The following is a 24,289-nucleotide window of genomic DNA, read 5'->3' as shown; positions in this document are numbered from 1 at the left end:
TTTGAACTGAACGTCAACGCTGTTTTGTTATCTGAATTCATTCAATTTAGTTGGAGAGAGAGAAAATAAATTCCTCCAAAGTTGGGGATTTTTTATTGCGAATGAGAGATACCAGGTCCCGTCTCCGTGGCGATGTCTCCACGTTCAGTTTTTGTCTTCATGCGCACTTTCCTCCCGACCTAACAGGAGAATCCGGTACACAGCTGTTACAAGCTTCCTGGGACACGAGTGAAACACTGCTCTTTAATCCGAATATGTCCACGAGTGTTTTGTTGCTTATTCATTCTGAAGGCGACGTCGTGCATTTATTTATCTTCTCCCATCAAAACACCCTGCGAGAGGACCGTAAAAGTGTGACCAAATTCACAGTGAGCAGAAATCATCTTTTTATCATAGTGGAATGCCATGTTGTATTATTTTTTTTAGGGATTATTTGTATAGTCATGACGGTATGCTTTATTTTATTTATTTTTTTAAAGTTGCTTTTCATCCATCCATCCATCCATCCATTTTCAATACCGCTTATCCTCATTAGGGTCGCAGGGGCGCTGGAGCCTATCCCAGCTGACATAGGGCGAAGGCAGGGGACACCCTGGACAGGCCGCCAGTCCATCGAGGGCAAGTTGCTTTTCATTCATTTTGTATTCACAATTTCTAAATATCAGCACCAACTTGTATAATACAGTGCATTACGTTAGAGCTATTCAAATATTACATTTTTTTTTGGCAGCTGTTAATAAATGTGTTTCTGGTAATCTTTGATGTTTGTTGGAACAGTTTTTTTTATTTGCTTCGTATGCAAAAGACAGTAAAACATGGCGGATGCGGATGGTCGTCACAAATCCTTCCTGGGGGGCAGTTTCCAGGATTTGTACACGTGGATGTCCCGTTGCTTCTCGTAGTAGACCTCCTCCACCCTGAACCGCTCCTTCAGCATGCTCAAGAAGTTTGTGTCTCGCTTGTAGCGGATCTTGCAGGCCAGCAGCACCACAGTGGCGTCCGAACACAGGTGCTCCAGAGTCTGCAGCAGGGGCACGAAGGTGTCCTCCAGGTAAACGATGTCGGCCCCCAGCACCAGGTCGAAGCCCCCGGCCGGGTAACGCTCGAGGCCCTCGCCCCACGTCAGCTCAGACACCACCACTGACCCCAGGGAGTCCGGGGGCAGGTTGGCCTTCACGTTGGCAGACAGGAAGTCCAGGGCGGGCTCTCTGTCAGTGATGGTCACTTTGGCACCTGGGAAAAAGGTGAAGAATGGGACTTGTACATTTAAAGGGCCAGCAGTCATTTGACTGTGCGTGTGCGTCTTCCAATTGGATGGTACGCTCACCCATCAGGGCTGCAACGATGCCCACCAGTCCGGTGCCAGCTCCCAGTTCAATGACCCCTCTCCCCTTCACCTCCAGCCTCCCCATCTCCAGGTACATGCACATGACAACCGCCTGGGAGAAAAAGACGTAAACGCAACGTTCACTCAAATGAGTAATAACGACGGTAAGTAACGTAACGTCCCCCCCCCCCTTCCTCCACCGCTCACTCACCGCATCCCACACGACTGCTGCCACCCCGAGCTTCTTCCAGTCCTGGGCGAGTCGGAGGTCGTGGTTGGCGAACCGGAAGTGAGCTGATGAATTGTGGAGTTTGGCAAGAGCCGGTAACGGATTCTCTACGTACGGGACGAGAGCCATGCTGTGTAATAATAAGTAGAAACTGCACGATATGGCATCGCCGTGCGCTTGTTATTGGACCGAGTGTTCATGCGCAGTGCGGTTCTTCTTCTTTGAGGACTTAAGGTATTTTTGTTGTATTTGATCGACTCACTACTGCCCTCTTCCGGCGAGTTCCGAAACGTCCATTGCTTCTTTCAAATCTTTCCATCTTTTATTTGTTTGTTTCTCCAAAATGTACTTCTGACGTTATTTAACTGAACAACAATTGAGTGGGGGATTTGGGGGAAAACAATGTCAAAGTTGTTATTTAATCGTTTTATCCCAGTGCTAGAACCTTCAAGCAGGTCTGTATCATATTTACCGGCCTGTCAAGGGTTGTGTTGCGGTCAGGGTAAATGGGAGTAATCCGAATACATTCAACAATTGAGAAAGATACATTAAAATCAATAACTACACTTACAGTTTATAACACCTGTTATACTTGGGCTCATCTTTATCACCACAAAGTGCATATACATTAACGCCACAACGATCAAACATTCATAACATTTAAATCCACATGTTCCATGAACGCAGCACAATTTCCGTCCACCGCACACTGCATTCCGATTGGCCCGTCACTGCAAGCCCCGCCTTTTTATCAGGCGCATTCATACCTCTGCGTCCGTCCCGATAAACAACACCCCCTGGCTCCAAAATGATCAACTACAAGGTAAATAAACTCAACTGTGTCCTTTTTTCATAAGATACCTCACGTCTGTGTTGTTATTCGCGCATGAGCTGTGGCGCAGTCGCTGTGGCGCAATGCTACAGCGACAAACTTCACGTTTTACGTCAGCTAGCTACAAATATAAAGCTAAATATAAGTTACTGTTCGATGCGCGTGAGTGTCCGTTGAGTGAGGAGGCTCCGGTTTGTGGATGATCCGGACACTTTAGCGACAATCCGCGTGGTAATAAGTGGAGAATAACGAAAGTACGCAGTTTTAATAAGTGAACAATTTGCATATATGATATTAAAAAGTGCACTGTAATGATTAGGATCATGTCCTTAAACGCATCACACGGTGTCCAAAATGTCACTTTTTTTTTTTTAGGACTAAATGATGTGTAGAGAAAGCTTGCGTCCATGCCCTGTCACAACTCCGAGCCCAGGGTGCACATGGTGTGCAGCTGCTTCGCTCTCTCACACCTCCCCTCGATGGAACTAAATGAACTTTGACCTCCCAGTTTGACAGCTGAGTGCCTTTGGTGTATTAGAGGGGAGCGAGGGGGTAGAAACATCTCCAGGATCCCTAAATGGTCCACAGATTTCTTTCGCCTCCTTTTTTGTCATTTCTTATTGAGTTGCCTCATTAAAAAGTTAACTTTTCTCAACAGAAATGTGCCTCGTGTGCAAACGCCGTCCTCTAACATGAATCGTCCTATTCTCAGGCTCTGGACAACGTCCCCCTCCTCCTGTACATCCTTGCCCTGAAGACGCTGCTGTTGTGTTTGGCGTTTGCCGGAGTGAAGATCTACCAGAGTAATAAAGTGGACAAGCAGCTGAAGAAGCAGGAGGAGGAGAAGAAGAGGCTTGCCCAGCAGACCCAGGAGCTCATAGACAACAAGAAGGACGACTGAGCAGGACAGAGGTGCATGACCCAGACGCGCAATGTTTGTCTACTGTAGCGTAGGATTCTCTTCAACCCGTTAAAAGGTAGGCGTTGGGCGCCAGACAGGTGAACAATAGCCCTTCTACCTAAAACAATTGGAGGATTAGCCCGGATAGCTCGCTAACCGCTACAAAAGATACACAAAATACACCAAACCAATAAATATTCATCCACTTTTTACTCTTGCAGATGAATGGTCGAATCCAAAGCGCTTGGGTTAATACTCGATACAATCTTAGTACCCAAAATGTCCATGACCGTCAGAAACAAAAATAAAGAGTCCGTATATCGTAATAAAATGTCATTAATCAAAGTAATTAATCTAAATGACTCCAGAGAAAAGCCAATTGTCTTGGGTCAGAGGGGAGGTGTGAGTGTGTTGGGAAAGGAGGGGTTGGTAAGTCCTTTAAATCCAAAATGTTTGACTGGATAGGCAGTAATGTCCAGTTCAGTGTGTGTGTGTGTGTGTGTGTGTGTGTGTGTGTGTGTGTGGTTGTTTGTTAGGGGAACAGAGAGGCTAGGCCTGGAGAGTAGTAGGCTTTGCAGGGACTTATCTTGAGGATCCAATGCAGGGAAGGAGATCCTGTGTGGCATCCAAGCAGGGTCCGGTCTTGAACAGCCTGCTACCGGGAGCCGTGCTCCTCCCTCAGCGTATCCATGACGTGGTCCAACTCAGCCGGTTCCGTTCCTTAGTTGCTTCAACTATTTCAAGCTTTTTCTAAGGTCTACAGAAAACCTCTCTCTGATCTCCATGCTGGTTTTTGTTACTTGATTGGGGTTTTCCGACCTCGCAGGTGTGCTCATATAAACCCTCTTTGGCTCCACCCTCTTTTGATGTCAGGGAGAGAAAGGTGTGCTTTTAATTCTCCCTTTCTGCTACACTACAGACCCGTCTTTTCGGTCATAGTGGTCAATTCCTAAGAGTTCAAAATAATATGAAATAAATCCGTTGTGTTGATTTTGATCCATCTCACTTACTCTTCTCCAGGTGAACATGCTGTGGACTTGATGGAGGGGCCACCTGCTCCACATGTGAGCACGATGTCTGGTTGGCTACAGGAGGATCTTCTGGTATCATTTAGGGGTTGTTTTTTTGGTATGAAATAAAATGGTAGCAGAAACCATGCGGTCTCGGTGAGGGACGTATTGGTCTATTTTGTACAGAGATGAACTCCACAGCAGGCTCAGCATCCACTTTTCATTTCACAAACACCCACTCCTTTCTGGGCCTCGTTTATACTCCGGTCTATCTCAACCTTTTACATAAGCTTCACTTTTTTTACACAAGAATAGTGGACGGCAGTCGGGTCTTTCTTAAGAATACAGCACAGTATTTATTCTGTAATATTCCTTGTGGATTGTGAATCAACTTTGTGTCATACTTTTGTAATTATATTAAAATAGTTTGTTCCTGACGTTACAATGTTGTTCTGACTTTATTTCCCAGAATTCCTCCGAGGGCTGATAGGGATCTCTTCTTAGTTAATATGTGTTTGTATGAATTGCCATAATAATGTAAAAATACAAAAAATCATCAAAATATTTTCCAAAATGTGTTGCATGTGGGATTTGGTCAGACATAAGTAAATATAAATATATCTCCACAGGTGCTGTTGACAATTAGAGGACAGATAATCTCTCTCTCCTCTCTAATCATGTTAATTTGACTTCTGTTGTCAAGCCGTCGCGCATGCGTCGTCGGGTCCGTTCGTCGAGGTGGGCAGAGGAGCGCCATGCACGGCGGGATGACGCACGGGAGGCGTGCCGGTAGTCTTTACGTCATTGCCGCAGCAGAGTCGCGTCATTTATGACTCACCCTTCACCTCGATGTCCCGGATGAGGGAGTTTTTTAGCAAAGTCTGACGTCAATGAACAAGATGTTGAAAAAAAAGAGGCTTGTTGTAAATCCGGAACATCATATTTTTAAGTTTTCTTCAGTATTTTTTTAATTCAGCGATAGTTTTGTGTACAAATAAGAGTGCATTGTAATAATAAACAGTTTATAGTTAATTCGGCATACTTTTAATGGTGCGAATTGTCCTAAATGTAAACTAATGTGGACCTGGGAGGAGGGCAGCAGGTAGAAGTACCTGCTTTTCACCACTAGATGTCGGGCTTCACACAGGTGCGTCGTTTGAAAGGAGCTTCATCCTGGTGCCCCCTAAAACCTCTGTCCCTCTTTACATGAGAATGTTACAAAAACATCACCAAAACAACATTAATACCGTAGACAACTTTAGAACGACTCTTTTATTTGGAAAAAGAAATGTTTTAAGTCACTTGTAGCTTTGCCTTAAACACAATCAACTCCAAATGTCATGTATTTTTTTCTTTTAATTCCTTTTTATAAATTAGAATGGTATATTATGCATGCAATACCGCATTAGCCTGCTTAGGGGTTTTCATCTTCCACAGAAAAAAAACATAAAACACCAAAAAAAAAAGTCCAGATGAAGCTGCTTGGAGAGAAGGGTGGTTGGAGAAGCCACAGCATGAAGCGATGTACACAGTTTGCGGTTGCATAGTACAGTACATGAAGTTCCTCATTTTAAAACAGCATGCCGTTTTGTATTGCACATCACTGAAACTTTGTATACTGGACCTTGCTGTTGTTCCAAGTGTCCCACACGGGTTGCCGTAGTCTCATTTCAGCACATGTATACAGCGAATAGCATCTCTCAAAGACATTATGTACATTTATTTGTTATAAAAATAATCGCCAGCAAATATTCATTTATTACTTTTCTATTGGAATAAATATTTGTTCTTTTGCTTGTTTTTTTTAATTGTTAATTCTGTTTGTTTTACACTTTACCAAATAAAATCCTCCCTATATAAATTCTGTATTTATTTGTGATCACCTTGAGATTTAATCCGTGAAAAATTAAAAAAAAACTAATTAGTGTGCTGATGAGCTTCATTTGGAGACGAAAAGTAAAAATAAGCCAGGACTGATTTATTGATTTTTTTTTATATTCTGAGAGTGATGTTTTGGTTCTGATCTCGTTCCATAACTCCAATGGGGGCGAACGTCTCTCACTCAGAGGGATTCTGGTCTGGAAATCCCTTCTGATTGTCTCAAGCGGCCCAGTTTGAATGGAGAATGTCTCCCAGTTCAATCAACCAGTGGGATTCATCTCATGGGGCAGAGAGAGACATCACACACTTCCTTTTCTTGGAAAAGAAAACCGACTGCATCCTCGTGTTTATATGTATAATAATAATAATAATAATAATAATAATAATAATAATAATCTGTGGCCTTATTCCAGAATCGCATTGTGGGACCAGTCCCCCCCCCCAAAAAAAATCTATATTTTTTTGCTCGTTCTTTTGTGCTATACGAGTTTCCCCCCTTTCATCCAGATCTATACAACGTGATCTATCAGAGAAATACCGTCACACTTTATTGTTCATTATTTAGATGAATACACTAAGAGCTGCTTTGCATCAGGAGGCCTGTGCAGCCATATTCTCCTGTGAACGCTGCTCTAATTAGACCTTCAAACTGTGTCAGGCTGGAAAATGTATTGGGGGAAAATCAAATATATATATATATATATATATATATATATATATATATATATATATATATATATATATATATGACACCATTTACTTTTCAGAGGATTCAAACGCGGAATTTGTTCCACAGCGTGACCGAAGAAGAAGAAGAAGAAGAAGAAGAAGAAGAAGAAGAAGAAGAAGAAGAAGAAGAAGAAGTTTCCTTTCCTGCTAGCAGCCCTAGTTATTCAATTGGAGAGCACTCTGTATAGATCTCAAGACAAAAAAAACAAATCATCATATTTAAGGGAATGGATTCCTGCTTTCAGACATGTGTTTATTTATCTTCTGGGCATTCAGACTCTTCTGACAACATATGGTCTGTCGTGCTGTACAATAAACTCAGGAACAGATGAATCGGGTCACACGCTTCACTCGGTTTCCATCTTTTCCGGAAAGGAAGTCCCCATTTAAAAAAAAAAAAAATCAGAAACCATGAGCATCCAAAAGAAAAAAACGTATTGATTTGTCTTGAGGATAACTCACGTTCTTTTTCGTTGATTACTATATTTGTGTCCCGCTAAGAAAAAAAGCAGTGGCTTATACGGACTACGACGTACGGAAGGAAGACCTTTGTCCTGTGAGCACAAGACAAAAAATATTTTAATGATCAATTTGAAGCTTTTTTTAAGGCTCCGTCTGCTTATCTGGAGATAAAAATCAGTGAGTCTTTATCGCAAGATATCTTAAAAGTAATAAGATATGTACAGTGTGTTATGACGATGACGACAAGTCTTAAAAACTAGAAGCGCCAGCAGCTCTCTGCTCTCTTTCAAAAGAACCGTGAGGGGAACCTCTTTTTTTTTTTTGAGAGGGCTGTTTTGACATTTTGTTCACGTAATCCAGAATTGACTTTTGAGTCATGCAATTCACTGAATCTGTAATTAATCAGAATGATAGAAACCAAAACTCAAAGTCGTCTGTTGAGCTGTTTCCGTGTATTGAGTTACAAACCATTTTTCTGTAATTTGGCCCATCTTTTTCTTGTCTTTTTCTTTTTTTTTAATTATTATAATTCTTTTTTTTAAGAGAGATGTGCCTTTTACTTCTACAAACATCAACTTGCTTACAGTAGGGTTCTACTCAAGGGAACATGCTCTGCAGTCAGGACAACATGCCAGCTACACAGAGAATGAACACGATGCAACCGATCCTGCCGTGCCACGTATTTAATGCTTTAATCCCCTAAAACCACAGGGAGGAACTTCGATGGGCTCCGAACCCATCGCATGACTTCACCGCCATCTGCACCTCGGTTTTTTTTAACGCGACACCGCTTTCCATTCCGATGCTAATAAATGCAACAAAAACAAAAAAAAACGACCTTTTTTTTTTTGTTTTGTTTTTTTCTTTTAAATCGGTCGATCAAACGCTGGCAGGGCCAGAAATATAAAGTTCCCGAACGGCTCCGGAGCTTCTCGCGGCGTCGGTTCGTCTGCCGCTCCGCACACTCGACGACGTCCGACGGCGTCTCCAGTCGGATTTTTGCTATTGCCTCTCGCTCTCCTATCAGACCGCCACGGCTGCCGCCATCTCCCAACTCTCGAAGTGGTAGCCGTTGACAACAGAAGCCGCGTTGGCCCGCCTCCCCGACGGCGTTCACCGGGATCGGCGAGGGCCGCCCTGCGCCCGAATCAAACCCTGAAAGCTATGCTACAGAAAAAGCTGGCCTCGCTCAAAAAAGTGACTTTCCGAAATAGCAAAATAGTTTGGGAATGTGAAGCACCGGTTTTTCGAAACCAGCAATCAAACTCCCCCCACCCCCCCCCCCCCACGACACGAGCCCACCAACGACGCCGTTCCACACAAGCACGTGATTTAGAAAAATTGGACCTCTGTATCTACACCACATTATAAGAGAATCCAGAACGCTAGGTACAAAATATCAATAAAGTGGACGCGGAGGTTGGATCATCTAACAGCATGCATGTTAAGCTAAATGGAGAGAGGGGTTTATTTATACACGGGCCCGGGGGGGTGGGGGAGGGGGGGAGGGGGGGGTCAGCGGCCTTCAGCAGTCTGTGCGCAGCGGCCTCCCCACCGAGCCGGTGCGACGTCCCAGGGCACTTAGATGCGACCCCCCCCCGCCGGGCGCCGTCACCTAATCTGACCGCTATCCATAAATCTGCTGAGCTTCGTGTGTTAGCACAATCTCTCTCCCCCCCCCCCCCCAAAAAAAAAGGTCCCAGTGATACGCGGGACGGGGATTCGTTCTACGGCGTTCGTTCTACGGCGTTCGTTATGACGTCGACTACTCGCGCTGTTGATTGACGGAGGTCGTCGCCCCCGGCAGCTTGATTAAAAAAAACATCTGATTTTGTTGTGACTTCTAAAAGAGAAAATTAGCCAGGTCGACAAAAAACTAATTAACGCAAACCTTAAAAAATAAATTAAAAAAAAAAAAAGTAGAATTTGGGACCGTCTTGGTTCTGTTGCAGCGTTTATTGTGGAATCTGGTTCCGCTTTGGGGCCCACGATGGTGACTCCGGCTCAGAGCCGGTGCCGGGAGTCATGGCTGTAGCTGCCCGGTGAACTGCGATTGCGATGTGGCTTGTATGCATCCTGATAGGGGTCCTGGTAGTCCTGGTAGGGGTCCTGCTGCTCTCGGCTATGCTGCGAGCCAGAAGACATGCGGTTGCGTCCCTTGTGCGCCCGCTCGTTGTGGTAGTTCTCGTCGGACGTCATCAGGTTGCGCCGCTCGTTCGGGGTGGAGTGGTCCCCCGTGTGGTTGCTCTGTCGCATCCGTTGGCTCTGCTAGAACCACGTGGACAGAAAAAAAAGGATCCCGGTTTCTCTCTTACCTTCATCACCTCAGATACATAGCAAAACAATGACTAACACAGTCCCATAAGGGGACTAGCGGGTGTGTACCTGTAGTCCAGAGATGCTGGTGGGGTAGGGCGTGAGGGTGGTGGGGCCCAGGTTGCGTCCCAGCAGGGGGTTCAGGGGCGTCGCCATCGAGGTGTGGGTTGCCTTCCAGTAGGCCTCGAGGTATTCGGCGAGATGCTCGCAGGCGTCCTCCAGCTGGTTCTCGTCCAGGATGATGTCGAACATTTCCTGTGAGCGGCAGATGGTCAGAGGGAGGACTGATGGTCTCCACACACTGACATTGTGTGCAATAAATACAATCATTGAAAAGGAAGCGAAAGGAAAACTACACCCACCAGTTGTTTATTTATATTGAAACATAAAACACCAACAAGCCAGCGCATAAGAATCACTTACTGGAGGACACTGGGCCAGTTTGTCGGCCGCCACCAGCTGGACGTTCAGGTGTTTGCTCTGGGACTTCCCTCTGGACTTGACGAGCCTCTGCAGGACCTGCATGGCGGGGCAGGACAAAAAGGACACGATGCTCCAGTTACACTGGACCAAAAGGGTTTGCAGCTCTGGCTGCACTGGTTTCCAGGTCCAACCAGTACTCCCATCGTCTCGTGCCCGGGGCAAGAATTGATTCACGAGACACGCGTTCAATAATTTACTCCCTGCATTGTTGCATTTTGTTGTTAAATAGCCAAATGGGTAATTAAGTGGCCCATATGATCTTGCACGTGCTTTTTTTTGGTTGTGGACTGGTCTTACTGGTTCGCATCTTCCTGGTCAGGCTGTAGCAGAAGAGCATGCCGCCGCATGCCAGGAGAGGTGTGCTGTAAAAGACCGCATGGCTGCATGGAGACGAGTGCGCGGTGTCAATCAAACTTTTGGAGACACATCGTTACCGATCGGTGGTGGTGAGGTTTCTCGTGGCCGTGGCCGCAGCCCCCCCCCCCCAGTGGACAGGGGAGGAAGTGCAGCGGACGAACTCTGCCATGCAAAAGAGGCCTCGGTGCAGATCGGTGGCTTTGAAGAACAGGGTGGTGGCATGCCGGGTTGTTTGTTGTTGTTGTTGGGAGCATTGTGTTTGTGCTGGGCTGCTACCCCAGTGGAGGGTAAATACATCAACCCAACATGGAGGCCGTTACCTTGAACGCGTCTCGCTGTTTGTCTCCACCGACTGAATGACTCTGTCGGACAGTCGCTGTGGAGATTATATCACACGTTTATATTTTCTCATGCCGAGCTGTATTTAGTCCAAGCTTGACATCACAATTAGACTGATTAGACTGGTTTGTAACCAGACTAAATAAAAAACCAGCTGTCACTGAGCTCGTCACCGAGGAGTCCCCTCTCCCCCCCCCCCCCCCCCCCCCCCCCCACACACACACACACACACTCGGTGTACCTTTGGCGAGGAGACTTTCACGTGAACTATTATGGGGGCCAGGGAGGTCTTGAGGAGCTGGGCTGGGTGGTTGATGGTGTCAGCGTCCAGCACCACCAGCTGCAGGGACCGGGCCAACTCAAAGATCCTCTCGATTTCACTCTGCACCTCAGCTGATGAGACAAATACACAACACATAGATGCTACAAATCTGCCAATAAGGTAAAAAAAAAGTTGTATTTTCCACTTAAAAACGGACTAAAGTGAGAATAAACTGAGCACAGGTGTCTTACCTAAGCTGGAGCGGGTGTTGGATCTTTCAATGATGGCCCTTTTACTGGGGTTGTTGAGAACGGACCTCTTGGCTAAGGATATATCTGCCGTGACTCGTGTGATAGATATCCTTTGACAAAAAATGGTGAGAAGGAACTAAAATGTCTTTAAACCGAAAAATTAAATATCTTCTGCAGATTCCCCTTTGACCGATTCCTCTTTATTCAAGTTTGACAGGTTATGTGAGCTTAGATGACACATTAATTAAAGGTAAATGTCATTTAACTGTCACATGTGTCTTACCTGCCATCAAATCTGTGCTTGAGGAAGTCGAACAGTGCTTTCTGCATCATGTCTGTAACCTGAAAAACAAGTCGTTGTTGTCATTTCTCTGGTGACCGGGTTGTTTTAGGGATGGAATATTTTATATTACTTTATTAGAAATGTCAGTCATGATTTTATATTTACATTTTGGGTTTCAATCGGATTCGGTGGCTTATTGTTTTGTCTTTAATTTATTGTTTTTCGCTGCATATCTTGAAATAAAAAAGGTTAATAAAAAATAAACTTGGCAGCGGTCCCAACCATCACGATTCTTCCAGGATAATTTTCTCATCGCCCCTTTTACCGTTTTTTTTGAGGGTAGAGTAAAAATGTCTAATAATTAATGAATGACAACTGATTAATTTTAGTTCACGCCAGAGGAGTGGATTATTTTAGATTAACTCAGAATTGAAAGTCAAATTAAAAGCATTTACATGAAAAATGCTGTTCCAGCATACTTATTTTTCAGATTTTCATTCTTTAAAAATAACTATAGAGCAGTAAACAATATTGAAACATGTATTTATTAACAATAAACCGTGTGTGTCTGTAGTTCCCGTCGGCTCTATGGAGCATTTCAGCAACTTTCAGCTAATTTTCTGGTTTTACAAGCCACAAAATGTACTGTTTTGATATTAGACTCTAAATCAGTTTGTCTAACCCTCCTCCTCCAACGAGGATTAATAGCTCATCATCATCATCATCATCATCATCATCATCATCATCATCGTGGCCCCGTGACAATCATAACACCGGGTAGTGTTCCTCCTCATTTTCCTTGTAAACAACACGTTTAAAAGCCCAAATCGGCCCATCACACAGCATATTTCCAACATAACCTTTGCGTCCTCGTTAGTCTGGCTGCAATCTGGATGTTACGTGGGCGTCGACACACTCACAATTAACTGCGCCGACAGCGAGCTATTTTGGGGGACTCGGGGGGGGTGGGGGGGGGGGGGGGGGGGGGGGGGGGGGGGAAGACGTATACAGGACTCGTCTCCATTCAGTAATCTCGTCCTTTTTCTTCCCCGCGCTGGTAAACATCACATTTAATAACCTCGGTTATTGTGGGTGTCGTTCGGTGCCGCTGACTCATCGCTATATTTAGTGTTTCGAACAAAGGACCTGGGATCAGTTGACAAAAAGCAGGATTTGAGACTGGCGGCTCACCTCGTAGCCCTTCAGCGAGGGCCCCACCAGCACCACGGGCCTCATGGAGGGGACCACGTCGTACGGGGGGACGTGCTCCGTCTGGGAACACAAAGGCATCGGGGTCAGCGTGCAGCACATTGCATCACAATGGACCTAAATAACCTCATTGTTTATGATTCGGGAGTCAGCTGACACCTTGGATTGCAAATTAGATTTAGCAAATTATGCTCTGAATTGACAAAATGGAAATATATTGAAAAAATTACATTTTTTTTGTATCATTTACTATATGGATGCATGAATGGAAGCTACTCTGACCAACACCAGAGCAAGTAGCACGATAACCACGACACTCTACCATGCCACAGTGGTAAAAACGAGATATTAATATATTATTTTTCATTATTTTTTATCATTGGACACTTATATTATGTATTGTAAATTGGCTGGTAGTTCAGGTTCAATGTTTTCAGCCGTGGTTACATGTCACAATCGGGCCGTTGCTTTCTTTATTTCCATTGTGGCTTCAGGTGTCATATCACTGTCATGAAACTATTATAAGAGGATATAGTCTATTCATATTTTTTAATGCCTCCGTGGACTTCCAGTCTCAGGACGCGTCGTTTCAGTCTAGACAAGACTCAACACGCCTCAGTAAGTCCCTCGTTATGCCTTCCTGTTTGTTTTTCATACGGTTTCCTCATATTTCTCTCATGTCTGTGCAGTAAATATGATGCTACACACAACACTCTGGGCGGAAAGCTCAATAATTAACACGTTGTAACCTCGTTTGCTGGAAGGCGTTTTTTATTTCACCTTTGAACCTCCCCAGGCCCCTCCCCGTTTCCAGTCTTTATGCTAAGCTAAGCTAGCTGTAACTTGAACAATGAACAAGTGAATGTCCCTGAATGTCCAACTATTCCTTTAATGATTATATATCCAACATTTCTGTCTGGTTTCCTCTACACCATCAAATATGACGAATGCATGAAACTATGTAAAATACCTACTGCCTTCCCCAAAACTGGATCAAAAGCACTAAGATCAAAAGTGTCACGTGGGGAAGGAAGTTGCAGTTACAGGGATGGCGTTGACTCGGCCCCGTGTGCACGAGGTCGCTACTTCCTGCCGGTGCTACTGGTTCCTGTCATGTGATGATGGCGGAACCGAGTGGATGGGTAAATGAGTGTTGTTTTTTTTTACCGTCACCAACTTACCACTTTCTGTTTCTGCTTTCCTGTAGGAGGGGAGAGAAGACCGTCGTCAGTAGCTGTCGCCCATAATATCTCAAGAAAAACGTTCAAAACGTGCTTCACGGGAAAAAAAAAGAGGAAACTTTTCATGCATCTTAACAAAAGGATACCTAGCAAAGGATAACCGGCATGATACACACACACACAAGAGCATTCCTATTGTTCCTAAGGTTATATTCACAAAGTCGCATGAGTGTGCAGGGGGAGCTCATAGTCTTGTCGTTGGGTTCACACTGTGGTTAGCCCCAGTCCCAGAACGCCTGCAGTCCTCAACTGGAGGAAGAGGAGGATCATGGGAAAATGTACCAACAACTATACGCAGTGAACTTATGCTCTATGCAGAGACACGGGACGGGTTTAGAGTCTTATTCTCGCTACGGCGTTGCGGTTCAGGAAGCTCGGCTCTAAGCTGGCTATTAACAGCCCTCTCCCCCTGTCCGATGTCCTCACCTGAGGATATAAGGGGCCGGATAGAGGCGGACACCTCGTCCTCTACACTGGAAGAAGAGTTCCCTCCAAACTTACTGGAAAAGACAAGAGGGGATAAAGAAAGACAGAAACACACCGTGGTATTAATGTGGGCTTAAACTGAGCATTTACTGCACAAGAAAACTGCAAATCATAACAAAACACAGTAAATATAAGCCATCAGCTGCAAAATGTTCACGTCTAATTCAATGTCATTACAATTTGTTCCACTTGGCATCCCCAGATTGTAAGATGTGCACATGCAGCCAATAAATCCACATGCATGAAAGTACAGTTATATTCAAGGTAATACTGACTGGACGTGTATTTGTAATTAAGGAGTATTCATGAGACCTGGGCTGCCTTCACACAGGAATGAGAAAATGTGAGCAGCATGCGGTGAAAAAGGCCAAATGTACGTATGGATGAGTTCCATACAGAGAAGTTGGAGGTCTGAAATTCACAGCTGACCAAAATCCAGAGGTTAAACATTCCCATTTGCAGCGACCGAGGCCGACAGCTGTGTTCTCAAGCGGAGGACGAAACACCAGCTTCATTCAACAGAACTCCCATCGTTGTGTGCCAAGTTTATTTTATTTAATTGTTTTACAGCCGCACACAAATACTGCTTAGTCCTGCACAACCACGAGCATTAGTAAGCTAAAATATAATCTTTGAGGACAACATATGCAATCAATACCAAAGTACATCAGTCGTGGGTGCTTTTGAGTGCTTTTTCAAGATACTCAAAGACGCTTAAGGTCAGTAAAGAATTGAGTACCAGAAACCTGCAGTCTGGTTTGTTTTCATCTGTAACTCCAAATTTGACCCTAAGGGGCTTTTCCATTCATCTATTTTGTTGAATTTCAGGGAGTGACACACACACACACACATCTCACACACTCGCACGTGAACAGCTATTAATACTGTCACGTGTGGAGTAAATGATCGGGAGTTTAAAATGAACTGAGATTCACAGAGAGCTTGATACCTTTAACCACAGATCTGTGCTCCGTTATGGGATGTTATTTTACTATCTGAGGCCAACATCAAACACTTTGGAGGCTCTATTCAACAGCTTGGTGTTCCATCTGCATCAAAACGTGTACAAATCAGAAATCAATACAATTTGGGTGTCGTAAATTAAAGTCCAAAAGGCTTTTTTTGAAAGTCTTTGAGTTTTTCTGTGCGTTTAACCGAAAAATATCAAATAATCACCTTTTAAAAACCCACCAACACGCAGAACTTCAACTGCGGTATGTGACCTCCACTTCAATGAGTGGCGCGCGTGCCTATTTTTCTGGAGTCGTGAATTAAGGTCACGAGGTTGGACGCGTGGAGCCAACAGCTGCAGCGTTGAGATGGAAACCAAGGCAACGGGAGGGATGGAGGGTCATCGAGGGTCAAGGTCAGTCGGCTGTTTCCTATTTCCTTCCCTTTCAATGTTTTGAACTTTATTCATTACAAAGCTTAAGTTTGTTGTACCACAATCCCAATTATTAAAATAAATAAAACAATGCACGGCATTTACCTCCAATGGAAATGTTTCGCGCTCACGTTAGCGGCATGCTGCTAATTCACGGGACAAACGGGGAGGCGTTCTTCTGCTCCTTACCCTTGAACACGTCCTCTCTTTTGCTCCTGCTGGAGCCGGATGTTCTCGAGCTTCAGAGGGCTGGGGATGAAGCCGATCTCACAGCCCTCTTTCACTAACCGACCGATCCACCAGTCGTTGTTGAACTTCTGAACACGAGAGAGGAGGAGGAGGAAGAAAAGAAAAGAATCTTTAAAAGAAATCGAATCTGCTCAATGAAAATAAAACGCACTCACACAGCTGAGGAGTACGGGGGGGGGGGGGTCAAACATGTACCTCTTTTATGTGGAGGAAATCCTTGGCGTCAAAGGAGATGGCGGTGGCTGGTACTGGAACATCCTCATCCAGTGCGCCACAGTAGCTGACGTTGGTCCTCACAGCAAACGCCACTGGTTTGGTCTGGCGGACGTAAAACACACAGTCAGCGGTGAAGAATACACGCACGTAGCTCTACTTAGCATATCGCACCAGCTCGGCCACCTTGGCTCTCTCCAGTTGAGTGGTGGCCTGCTGCTCCCTCTCTTGGCGGCTCTGTCCCGGTCCTTGGCTCTGGCTTGGGCTCTGGCTCGGGACCTGGGCCGGCACCTCCCGCTCCTCCTCCAGAGAGACATCTGAGTCTGATGGTCTGCTAGTATATGAATCAGCTGAGCCCTGCGAACAGTGACCACATGCAGCGGGTTTACTGGAGGTGTACAAGCTGGGATACAAATGAAGGTTTGGACACATCGACGGCTAATTGTCTGTGTGAAAAGACAAAAAGCTCGTAGGTTTTAAAAAAGGAGGATGAAAGCATAATGAGGTCCACAAAAAAAGCTTCTTTAAAATGGGACAATTGGCTGTCTCAAGTTGTGTTTTTTTTAGTGCCGTCTCGGCCACTGTGAATGCAGAACAGGTGGAATGGATGATGCGGAGAAGAGCCGACTGCCAGCAACATCCTCAGACAAAGTGGAGTCTCGCGTTTCCCGCGGCGTCAGCAGTTTTGATGCGACCGCACGCGGCCGATCTCGCGCATTCCAGACAAATCCTGGACGGCGACGACACGGGACCGCTGACGTTTGACTTTCTTCCCTTCAGCCCGACGCGCCCGCTGCAGAATATCCAGTTTATCCATGTTTTAATTGTTCTTTTCTTAACAGAAGTGGGTGTTTTTTACCAAAGCCTATCAAACGTACTGAATATGAAGAGGAGTGATGCATTTGAGATCCACCCCCTACAGACTGGCTGTTATTTGACCTGCCTTATTTTAATTGTTTTTTTGTTTTTTTTGGAGAAAGTCACCAACAAACAGTACAACAAGTACGCCATGTTCAGGTACACGGACATGCAAAACATTAACAGCTTCAAATGCCGGAAAGTTGGATTCTTAAAGTCAATATATGGATATATTGGAATATCTTTGGCTATTTTCAAGCTACTTTGAGGGCCTTTTAAAACTAAATGAATGGCAAATTATACCAAAGTGTCGTCTAGGTGGGGGGAAAAAATTAGATAGTAAAAGAAATCAATGTGAAGCAAATAACCAGACACAATATGTAAAATAATGATACCTGTGGTGGCATTTTGTGTCTTGTTTAGATGTTTGTTATCCCTTTAATAAAGCATTTAAGTCGTGCTACACTTGCAGTGGTTCATCCTGCCACTCAGCCATAATTCCAGTAATGCAACGTATTTTTTGCTTCCTTCTGCTGCGTTGATCTAAACAATCGGCCACTAATGATGATGCAATTAAGGAAGATCAGTCTCAAGCGGATCAATCGAGTCCTCACAGCGAAGCACTTTTCTTTTTCACAAGCCAGCAGCAGCAGCAGCAGCAGCAGCAGCAGCAGCAGCAGCAGCAGCAGCGAGGTCCGACTTCAGCACCCTCCTCTTCATCGTCCAATCACAAAGTGGCACATTTGAGGAGCTCCTATGGCTCTCTTCATTTTAGAGAAGATTGAGCTTAGTGGGTCTTTGTAAAACATCCCAGAATTAACTAATTACAGGTGAAGAGTGAAATGCTCCTGTTGGACTTTTATGGTATTTTTTTTTTTGTGAAGCCCTGATGATGTCATCGTTATCTAAACTCGAGATTGAATTGTTAACAAAAAGGCCTGCAATGACAAACCGGGGAATGTAGATTTTGAAAGGCGTTGCTATTTGGCAGGCAGAGAAGTGCCTGAGAGGGAAATGATACTTTGTTGCATTATGGGAATTGTAGGATCCAATGTGCTTATAGTTTTAACCCACACTGGGGACCAAAAGTGAGGACATCTTGGCCACTGCTGCTTCTATTGCCACCAGTCTTTTCATAAGTCCACAGACTTCGTGAGATGCTGCTGGACTACACATGTCCACACTCCCAAATACGATTCATAAATACAACAGATCCCCCGTTTCAATCTCAGGAACATTTTTGCCCCTTTCGGTGTTAGATGAACAAAGTCATTCTGAACATCAGTTCGTGCTCTGTGGCATCCGAGCTACTATCCAATGGAGTAGCTTCAGCATGTGACTCATCGACATCAGAATCCGCTCAATGACATCACGACGCCTGTTCCTTCCGAGCCTCGGCGGAACCTGCACATCACGCAGTCGGCACGGGCAGATCACAAAAATACGCCGCTGCATTCTTTTTTTGTGTGTGTGTGTGTGTGTGATAAATGCAGAAATGTGACCTTTTTTATTTATTTTTTTATTTGAGCGGGCCTCGGGGGGGGGGGGGAAGGAGGTGATTAACATCTTTCCATCTTCCTCTTTGAATCGCTGCTCGGTCCGTCTCCGAGAGGCGGAGTGAGACGAACACTAAACGGCTCCGGTGGTCTCACGGTCTCATATATAGGCTGGTATACAGCACAAAGCACACGCACATAGAGATATGGAGACATGCAAACATAACTGAGTGAATGTCACACGTCAGAAGCCATCTGCCTAATGTGCACCCCCTCCTCCCCCCTTCAAACACACCACCAACAGCCACCCACCCACCCAACCCCCTTCCAGCCAAGCATAGCCCACGATCACGCTACTGTACCGTTGGCTAACCCATCAAAGGCCTCTTGTGTGTGTGTGTGTGTGTGTGTGTGTGTGTGTGCACAGCTGAGCTACTTTCATCAATAAACACACAGCGAGAAAAGCAGATTTCGCACATCCGAGCACTCACCGCCTCCGAGTCTTCAAATCCATGCAGGTACAAATTGTCATACATGGAGGTTTGATATTCCAACGAGCGCCTCTAGAAGAATGAGGGGGGAAAAATGAGAGTGGAGGCGAAGGAGGAAGGAGGGGGCACCACAGAGAAAGAAAAAAAAAAAGGATGGATGGGGGGGGGGGGGGAGGGATGACGACAATCCCTTCTCTCCACGGCGGAGAAGAATAATATGTATATAAAAAAAATATATAAAAAAATCTCCCCTCCCGTTGGATCACGCCTGGTCCACCGGAGGCCCGTTGCTTGATGGATGCAGCTTCTCCCTGATCTCACAGTGCTGCTGGCTGGCTCACATTATAGGATGGAGAGGCTCTCCCTGGAGGTAGCCCAATCCTGGCATTTCATTTCATCAGGCTTCCACACACACACGCACGCACACACACACACACACACACGCGCGCGCGCGTGCACACACACACACGCACCTAACCAGACACACACATATACATATACACAACGAGCGGCAGAGGTGGCGGCGGTAGCAGCGGCGGCGGGCAGCAGAGCAGTGGATTCTTCCTCAATATCCGAGCCTGATGACAGAGCTAATGTGCAAGGAGCCGATTGGCTGGCTGGCTGTCCACTCAGCTTGGATGAGCGCTCTCCTTGATTTTTTTTTTTCTTCTTCTTTTTGTGCGAGGGAGGTAGCGGGGATCGGGGGAGGGGGATGGGGGAGTAAAAGAGGGGAGCAGCATCCTCCATTTCCCTGTGAAAGCTCATCCTCACTCAGCGTGTTTTACCCTCCGGAGAGAGCACATGTAACCAGAGGAGGTCTCATGGAACGATGCAGTGGATCCATGTGTTTATCTCCACTTTACAACCAAATCATGAGACATGTCTACACTACTAAAAATGGAAAACTCAAAAGAAGTGTCAATAAATGGCACCGCTTTGGTCCGGGGGCCAGGATTTTAGAAATACCTTATTGCACCTCGTGCGCCTGACCTATATGTTTCATAATTTATACAGTGGTGTCAAACCCTCAGACATTATCGACTATCGAAAGCTGGTATCTAATAGGTGAGATGCTTGGGCTTGTTTACTCATTCATTAATAAAATACAAAATATGTTTTGCGACAATTAACTCATCCGTTTCATCTTTACACTCCTTGTATCCAAAATGAATGAGAAGTTAAATCTCGTGCATCATTAACACGGAGATCATTACATTTTAACCGTAGACAGCTTAAAGTTTAAATATGTACAACCACGAGGAAATGGCTAAAGAATATTAAGAAAAGGCTGCATTTTATGGCCGCACGCATTACTAGAATAATTACAATTAAATAGCATAATAATGTCATAATTTTTAGCAAAGCACCAGTCTGTCCACAGTTTCTCAAATATGGGCGAAAGATTTCTTAAATAACGCATGTTAATTTAAGGGGTGATTGATTGAATAATGCTACGAGATATGATTACAAGCAAGGGGGGAAATTATGTTAAAGCACACTTACAAACATCAGCCAAATATCTGTTCCAAACACGACTTATGTCCATTAGTAGCTGGTAAAACTTCAATATTAACATCAAAAACAGACTACTCAAAAGAGCAGCATCCATGAAGGAGCTTTCCCAGAGAGTTATGACCAAATCTGGCCATTAAAATATGTTTTAATGTTTAATATGTTTTAAAAAAACACTAGTGAAAAAAATATACCCACTATGTTCCGTTACAAATAAAGTTATGTTATAAAACTAAGTTGCATACGTCATAAATATTGCACTCTAAGCAAAGTGAAGATAATATTATTGCAATTTATGACGATAATAAGTCCAAAATGTAATTTGTTTTACGGACACTCATCTATGCTGACACTTCTAGCCGTCTTATTTAATTTCCGATAAAAGGAAAAAAAAAAAAAAAAAAAGCCGTGATGATTCCCACGGGACAGTGTTTATAAATTGCACATAAAAAAAAAATTACAAATTAAAACAAAGAGATAAACGGACGATAAAACAAACTATCAAGGAAAACTCATGCGGCTCTTTTTCCGCCTTCTTCCAGAAGCAGCTTAGCGCCCTCTGCAGTCGACAACGATGTGCAACGCTCACCCCAGGGTGCCTTTAACCAGAAACAATATGCACAAAAAGATGAACTACACGTGACCGGGCCTTTCTTTGCCTCTCGGTACCTGTCTGAGGATGAAACTGGTGGACGTGGTGCTGCCATCAGACCTCTTGAGTCGACTCCTCCTGGAATAAGTCCCTCGATTCACCTGAGTGGAAAATAAAACAAGATGTAACCGGCGGAAAAAGAATATTCTGTGTTTAATAGTATGTGTATTTAATAAAACCACATCGAGCTTACACACAATGCCACAGCACGCAGAAAACACATGTAACACAACCAAATGTGGATTATGCTTTTGCATTATATGTCTTCCTTGCCTCTTTACTTTGCTACTTAACTCTCTCTCTCTCTCTCTTTCTCTTCCAAAAGTCCAAATATAACCAGCAGAGTTAATTATCCAGGGAGCGAAATTAATTATCTGCCAGTGATTTGCCCCATTTATGTTCAAGTCTCCAGAGTTAATGACAATGTCACTGTTAAAAAAAAAGTTAACCATACTTCCCTGGATGTATAACAATTTTTTTTTTTTAAACGGGCCATTAATGTAGGTCACCATCTCTCTCGATTCAAGCCAACAGCAAAAAAGCCAAGAAGAGATATGAAGGATAAAGTTGGCTGTGTCTATGAATACCCAGCTATTAATATCATCCTGCAGCCTCCTATAATCAATCAAGCTGAGGGGAAAACGATGCATCGGTTATCTAACTCTCTGGAAAGACTGGTGTACTCATTATACATTTAAATCCTCAAAGAAAACATCTTTTTGTTAATATTCTGGCATATTTGTGCTACCTAAGAGCATTCAATTTCAATAAATTGTCAACTGTTATTGGGTTCGCTAAAGTTAAAGTTTTGAAGTAATAGTGCAACATGGTATTCCTTTTAAGTGGAATCGTATATTGAATTTCAAGAAATATGAAGGACAAATATAGACTAAAGAAAACATTTAGTCGTCAATAATAAGACTACTCTTATAATCATATTACTCCATTGTAAAAAAAAAATGCTGTTATAAGATATAAGATAAACCTTTAATAGTGCCGCAGTTGGGAAATGTACGTTATAAATGTCAAAAAGGTCAAACCAATAAACTTCTGACAGCTTATTTAAACAATATAGTACTTTAGAAACCATTTGTAATATGCAACATTAAAACATGTGACGCAAATCAACATATTTATCTTAGATAACACATGCAGTCTCCAGTCATCACAGTGTGGACAACTTATTAATGCAACTTTGTAGGTGTTATATAATGTGCATACGACACACATGTTATTATTTAGCTTATATTATATGATATATTATAATATTATTAGTATATAGCTTTACATTTTCCAGGTAAAAGGGGTCCGTACCTGAAAGATGGGCGCTTGGATGCCCTCGCCTATCTTGTTCCGGATGTAGATGTGTCGGGACATTTCGGCCAGGACATCGGTCCAGAGGGCTGGCTCCTCCGGTCCGGTCCAGCGGAGGGGTGTCGGGTTCCGGGCCGCGTGCTCCAGGTTAGTTCCTTCCGGCGCGCGCGCTGGTACTGCTGCGGCTCGAGCCACTCAAAGACAGATGCGCCTGAGTGGTGGGCGGAACTATTTTAGAAATCAGAAGGGGGGGGCGGGGCTAAAAGTAGTGCCTTAAATAGTCACACGGTACTATTTTAGACATAGTGAGGAATTATTATTCACAACAATATACTTTAATCACACGGTTTAATTACACACCTGTAATTTATTGTATAAAAACGTCCCCAACAAGTAATACATATTATGGTATGATGGTACAGGTCAGACTACACACACGTCTTGCTGTGACCATGCCTCTGAGCTTTTCAAAATAAAAAATAAAAATACAATAAACACCCTCAAAGATTTCATATTGCAAAGAAATAAATGGATATGAAGGGATAATAGCGTTTAGCGAGCTTGGAGATCACTCATCTTATTATGTCCTTATTATTATTACCAACATAATAATTAAAATTCTTTATGTAAGTACGTTTTTAGATCTTTTTATTATTATGAACACATTTAACTGATGCTGTACCCAAGCTAGGATATACTTATATTATATCCAGAACGTATTCTTCCCTCTATGCATGCAGTTATTCCTGCGCCACTGGCAGACACACAAATAGATCCATCCCCGTGCTCAATAGATGCCAATAAACTATTTGATCTGAATCCTATTTCCAGTGAGTGAGTGAGGCTCTTCATCAGTCCCTCTTCTATTTTAGTAACAGAGTACATGCTGCCTTTGTCTTTGCCCAGCAGGGGGCAGCATTGTCAAAGTAAAAACGAACAATGAGACCAGCTGAGGGTGTTTTCAGGGCCCACTGCTGCAGGGTGTTGCTCCTGCATGGGGTCCAGCCTCTGAATTTGGGCACACTTGCTCACATTATCAGGAAACAAGCACCATTATCGTTGGGGGGACGTTGAGTGCTCATGGGGGGGCGTTGAGTGCTCCACAACCTGAGCGTCTCTGAGTGCTCCACAACCTGAGCGTCTCTGCACTCACCTGGCTGTGGACAGCCTCAAAATATCTTCCTCGCCATATGCTTTAAATATCCATCCCCCTGCTGTTGAACCCCGTGGACGTGGAGGTCCACATTTAAACCACTTTTGTTCCCTTTAGGCGGCCTCGTATGGTCCAGCAGAGGCGTGTGGTATTCGGAGTCCCCAGAAGCTGCGAACGTCATGGCAACAGCTCATCAGATAAATGGAAGTGACCCACTTTGTTTCATGGACTTATGTCTTCACGTGTTGGTGGATTACCAAACTTTATAATGGGAGGATTACGCTTTGTTTCTCTCTCTCACCACCACTTTGGTCCAGACTGAAGCTAAATATGATATCCATGTAGGAAACGGTTGTGTATGTACCAGTT

The 24,289-nt window shown here is 44.2% G+C and overlaps 3 protein-coding genes across 7 annotated transcripts; 1 reads left to right on the top strand and 2 right to left on the bottom strand.

The window, feature by feature from the left end:
• Window positions 1-762: 762 nt before the first annotated feature.
• Window positions 763-2,201, bottom strand: mettl21a (methyltransferase like 21A). The gene is made up of 3 exons (XM_034548091.1): window positions 1,539-2,201; window positions 1,328-1,439; window positions 763-1,233 (listed from the first exon to the last, which is right to left on the bottom strand). Exons 1-3 carry the CDS (start codon window positions 1,683-1,685, stop codon window positions 836-838), a joined length of 657 nt encoding a protein of 218 aa, XP_034403982.1. The 5' UTR covers window positions 1,686-2,201; the 3' UTR covers window positions 763-835.
• A 77-nt stretch (window positions 2,202-2,278) lies between these two features.
• LOC117741224 (small integral membrane protein 11A-like) lies at window positions 2,279-4,741 on the top strand. Of its 4 annotated transcripts, none has more exons than XM_034548118.1 (4): window positions 2,307-2,379; window positions 2,764-2,968; window positions 3,101-3,300; window positions 4,310-4,741. In XM_034548118.1, the coding sequence occupies exons 2-3, from the start codon at window positions 2,966-2,968 to the stop codon at window positions 3,287-3,289; spliced, it is 192 nt and encodes a 63-aa protein (XP_034404009.1). In that variant the 5' UTR covers window positions 2,307-2,379; window positions 2,764-2,965; the 3' UTR covers window positions 3,290-3,300; window positions 4,310-4,741. The 4 variants fall into 4 exon arrangements, 3 of the variants coding, with proteins under 3 accessions (XP_034403995.1, XP_034404009.1, XP_034404018.1); XM_034548127.1 differs by lacking the exon at window positions 2,307-2,379 and adding an exon at window positions 2,513-2,642; XR_004610700.1 differs by lacking the exon at window positions 2,764-2,968 and having other exon boundaries at window positions 2,279-2,379; window positions 3,101-3,365.
• Window positions 4,742-7,071: 2,330 nt separating this feature from the next.
• LOC117745826 (voltage-dependent L-type calcium channel subunit beta-4-like) lies at window positions 7,072-22,952 on the bottom strand. Of its 2 annotated transcripts, none has more exons than XM_034554370.1 (14): window positions 22,768-22,952; window positions 21,471-21,554; window positions 16,631-16,801; window positions 16,427-16,549; window positions 16,172-16,299; window positions 14,539-14,612; window positions 14,053-14,072; window positions 12,854-12,934; window positions 11,663-11,721; window positions 11,380-11,489; window positions 11,108-11,259; window positions 10,111-10,206; window positions 9,757-9,942; window positions 7,072-9,639 (listed from the first exon to the last, which is right to left on the bottom strand). In XM_034554370.1, exons 1-14 carry the CDS (start codon window positions 22,828-22,830, stop codon window positions 9,376-9,378), a joined length of 1,611 nt encoding a protein of 536 aa, XP_034410261.1. In that variant the 5' UTR covers window positions 22,831-22,952; the 3' UTR covers window positions 7,072-9,375. The 2 variants fall into 2 exon arrangements, with proteins under 2 accessions (XP_034410261.1, XP_034410270.1); XM_034554379.1 differs by having other exon boundaries at window positions 9,064-9,636.
• Window positions 22,953-24,289: the final 1,337 nt, after the last annotated feature.

This window comes from Cyclopterus lumpus, chromosome 2 (genome assembly GCF_009769545.1).
Source record: "Cyclopterus lumpus isolate fCycLum1 chromosome 2, fCycLum1.pri, whole genome shotgun sequence".
Taxonomy (NCBI): Eukaryota; Metazoa; Chordata; class Actinopteri; order Perciformes; family Cyclopteridae; genus Cyclopterus; species Cyclopterus lumpus.
The sequence above is the reverse complement of the archived record's forward strand: the minus strand, read 5'-3'. Positions and strand labels throughout refer to the sequence as shown.